Source organism: Macadamia integrifolia, unplaced genomic scaffold (assembly GCF_013358625.1).
Source record: "Macadamia integrifolia cultivar HAES 741 unplaced genomic scaffold, SCU_Mint_v3 scaffold2543, whole genome shotgun sequence".
Taxonomy (NCBI): domain Eukaryota; kingdom Viridiplantae; phylum Streptophyta; class Magnoliopsida; order Proteales; family Proteaceae; genus Macadamia; species Macadamia integrifolia.
The window spans coordinates 61,036-64,026 of record NW_024868784.1 but is presented as its reverse complement, the minus strand read 5'-3'; the positions used below and the strand labels follow the sequence as shown (position 1 = coordinate 64,026).

General features: G+C 35.6%; 1 protein-coding gene across 1 annotated transcript in view; it reads left to right on the top strand.

Moving 5' to 3' along the window:
* Positions 1 to 2,374: 2,374 nt before the first annotated feature.
* LOC122066712 overlaps positions 2,375 to 2,991 on the top strand; it is a 15,635-nt gene continuing 15,018 nt past the window's right edge. The window contains exon 1 of the mRNA XM_042630555.1: positions 2,375 to 2,591. Within this exon, the coding sequence (XP_042486489.1) occupies positions 2,375 to 2,591 (217 nt within the window). The remainder of the gene's footprint in view (positions 2,592 to 2,991) is intronic.

Genomic DNA, 2,991 nt, shown 5'->3' with positions numbered 1-2,991 from the left:
AGCAATTTTAATGTAGGTAAAACGCCCTAACTATGTTCCCCTATCGCATTCTCAAAACATAACTCAGAGGCATAACTCAAAGGTTGCTGCTACAGTTCACAATGACCTTATTTGATCCAAATTTAGGGTGGTCTAGGAACAACACCCAGCAAGAAGACGGATGCACTACGAACAAGAAGCATATATATGATGAAAATCCTAATCTACGACCACCTTGTAGTTTTTTTTTGGCCTACTTTTCTTCATTCCGTCTGGTAAGACTTTTAATCAATTAGTACTTAAAGTTAAAATTAGGTATTTATATTTACGAGAAAGTTTTCTGTCTGAGAGTGCAGCCTATGCCAACATAGGTGTCAATGGGAGTGCACCCAAAAGCATCAACATGGGAGGGATTTAGCTCTTTCATTAGGGGTGGGGAGGTCATTTCGCCCCCATCACGAGTCTGGACACAGGTGCCACACTTCCACAAAGTCCTTTTCTCCTCATATTTATTAGTATTTTTATTTAAAATAGTTGTATATGATCTCTTTTGTCCCACAGAAAAAGAGTCAAACTCACTCGAATCTTATTGTTCCATCTAATATCATAATCGATCCCAAAAAACCTAGAATCCACCCTTCAGATCTGAAACTCAACAATTCATCTCAACAACCTTAGAATCAGTCACTCCAAAATGTCAAGAATTAAGATTAATCACAGTAAATTTAATTGATCTGATTGCGTTTTTGAAATCATAGTATTGGCTGAGTTAATTTAACCCCATTAAGTTGGATAAAGTTTTGAATGTTGTTGTTGTTGTTTAGGATTGGCCGAGTTAGATCAGTCACATCAAGATCGGCCACATTCGAATCAGTAAATCAAATCCTAGTTCTTGAAACCTTTGTTACAAGATTTAAATATGTTTTGATTATTATACACGAAAAAAAAAAAACAATGTTTTGATTACAAAATTCAAAAAAAAAAAAAGTCATAAATATATGATTTTTTTATTGGATGATAAGATCATGGAAATATTTGTTTCCTCCACATACTACTGTTTGGATTTTTAAAGGATTTAGTAATCGGTGTAGATTGGTCATTTTTATCTATGTTTTTTTTTTCTTTTAATTATTTTTTTACTGTTATACTCTTGAAACAATGTGACAATCAATTTGGATGATCTATTACAAATCACACAACGAAAATAATGAGCTGGGCAGTAGGGGTTTCATATAAAAGTGGAAAACAATTACTAATAAATTATTATCTAATGACAAGAAGTATTATTGAAGGAGGTGCCCGAGCTCTTTTGTTTGCAGTGGAACATGCAAATAGAAGATGGTGGAAAGTGAAAGAAATATGGACCAATGTAGAGATAATTCAGAGACTGTCTTTTGATCTAAACAATATTTTTTGGCCTATATATGCGACATCTATTTTTTTGTCTGTATATACAAATATGCAAGAAATTATCTACAAACTAAAACCTACTACAGAACTGATATTGTATTATGTATCCGTAATCGAAGACAAAATCCTAAATATCCAATAAATGGAACTAGGGCTAGTAATCGTGACTATGGAACCTTTTAAATTTATGTCTTCTTCTTTCAATAAAAAAAAAATATCAATATCGATCTCAGTTAATATCAATACGATATGACTGATACAGTACCCGTTAGTTAGATACGCACACACAAAAAATATTTTATCGACTTATCCTTGTTAAACCAGATCTACTTCTCTATTTCGTTAAATTGAGTCTATTTTCTACACTTCTACCTGAAAAAGGAAAAATCTCTTTTTTACACCCAAAGTCATTGGATCAGACGGTATTAACGACGACCCACCCAATAATTGCACTCATCTAACGGACAGAACTAACGTAACCATTCACCTGCCTTCAGGGGCGAAAAGGTCAATTCGATGATAACAAACAGTAGTAACTGAGATCCGCAAATTCGAGTGATCCGAGTCCAATCTCATATCCTTCCGTTTCTCTTTGGCACCCTCCTCATTTTCCTTCTCTTCCAATCTTCCTTAGACTTCCGAATCTGATCACATTAAAGCGTCATTCTCATATTCCTTCTCTTCTACCTAGACTACCTTTTCTAATTTTTCGAATCTGATCACGTTTAAACGTGTATTATCCATTCAAAGTGTCAAATTCTCTCTCTTTCTTCCTCTGCAGCTTCATCATTATCATCTACTTCTTCTTCCTCTATTAATCATATATTCATAGTAACAAGCGCGTCTGGGGAGTAAAGTCGCCATGACTCGGCGATGCTCTCATTGCAGCCATAACGGGCACAACTCACGCACCTGCCCGACGAGAGGAGGGGTGAAGTTGTTCGGTGTTCGACTCACGGATGGGTCCATAAAGAAGAGTGCGAGTATGGGCAACCTCTCCTCTGAGTCCATAAAGAAGAGTGCGAGTATGGGAAACCTCTCTGCTCACTATTGTTCGTCCTCCTCTGCTGCTGCTTCTCCCAATCCCGGTTCGCCTTCTTCTGATCACCTCCGTGATCCCACCCCTGTCGCCGAAGGTTATGTCTCTGATGATCCTGCTCATGCATCTTGTTCTTCCAATTGCCGTGGGGATAGGAAAAAGGGTAATCTTTCTTTTTTTTCAGATTTCATAACATTCGTTAATTTATTCTTCGTTTCTATGTCTGTATTGTTTTACATGTGATTTGATTGACGATTGTTATGCATTTTGAAATCTGTTTTCTTTCGATTATTATTCACCGGCGATTTGCTTTCAAGTTTTATTTTTGTATGTATTTTCTTTTGGGGTCCTGATTTGAAGTTTCTTTTCCTTGGATAAGGTGAAGATTTGATTGTGGTAATTATTTAGTTGTACTGTTAAACATTCTTTACCCTCAGCCTTTTTTTTGTTGGATCGTATGCTACTTTCATTTTGATCCATTTAGTAGTTGATTTTGATTGGGAAAAAAAAAAAAGATATCTTCTTTTCCATTTTCCCCATTCTTATTTGTCTTTTATATGGAT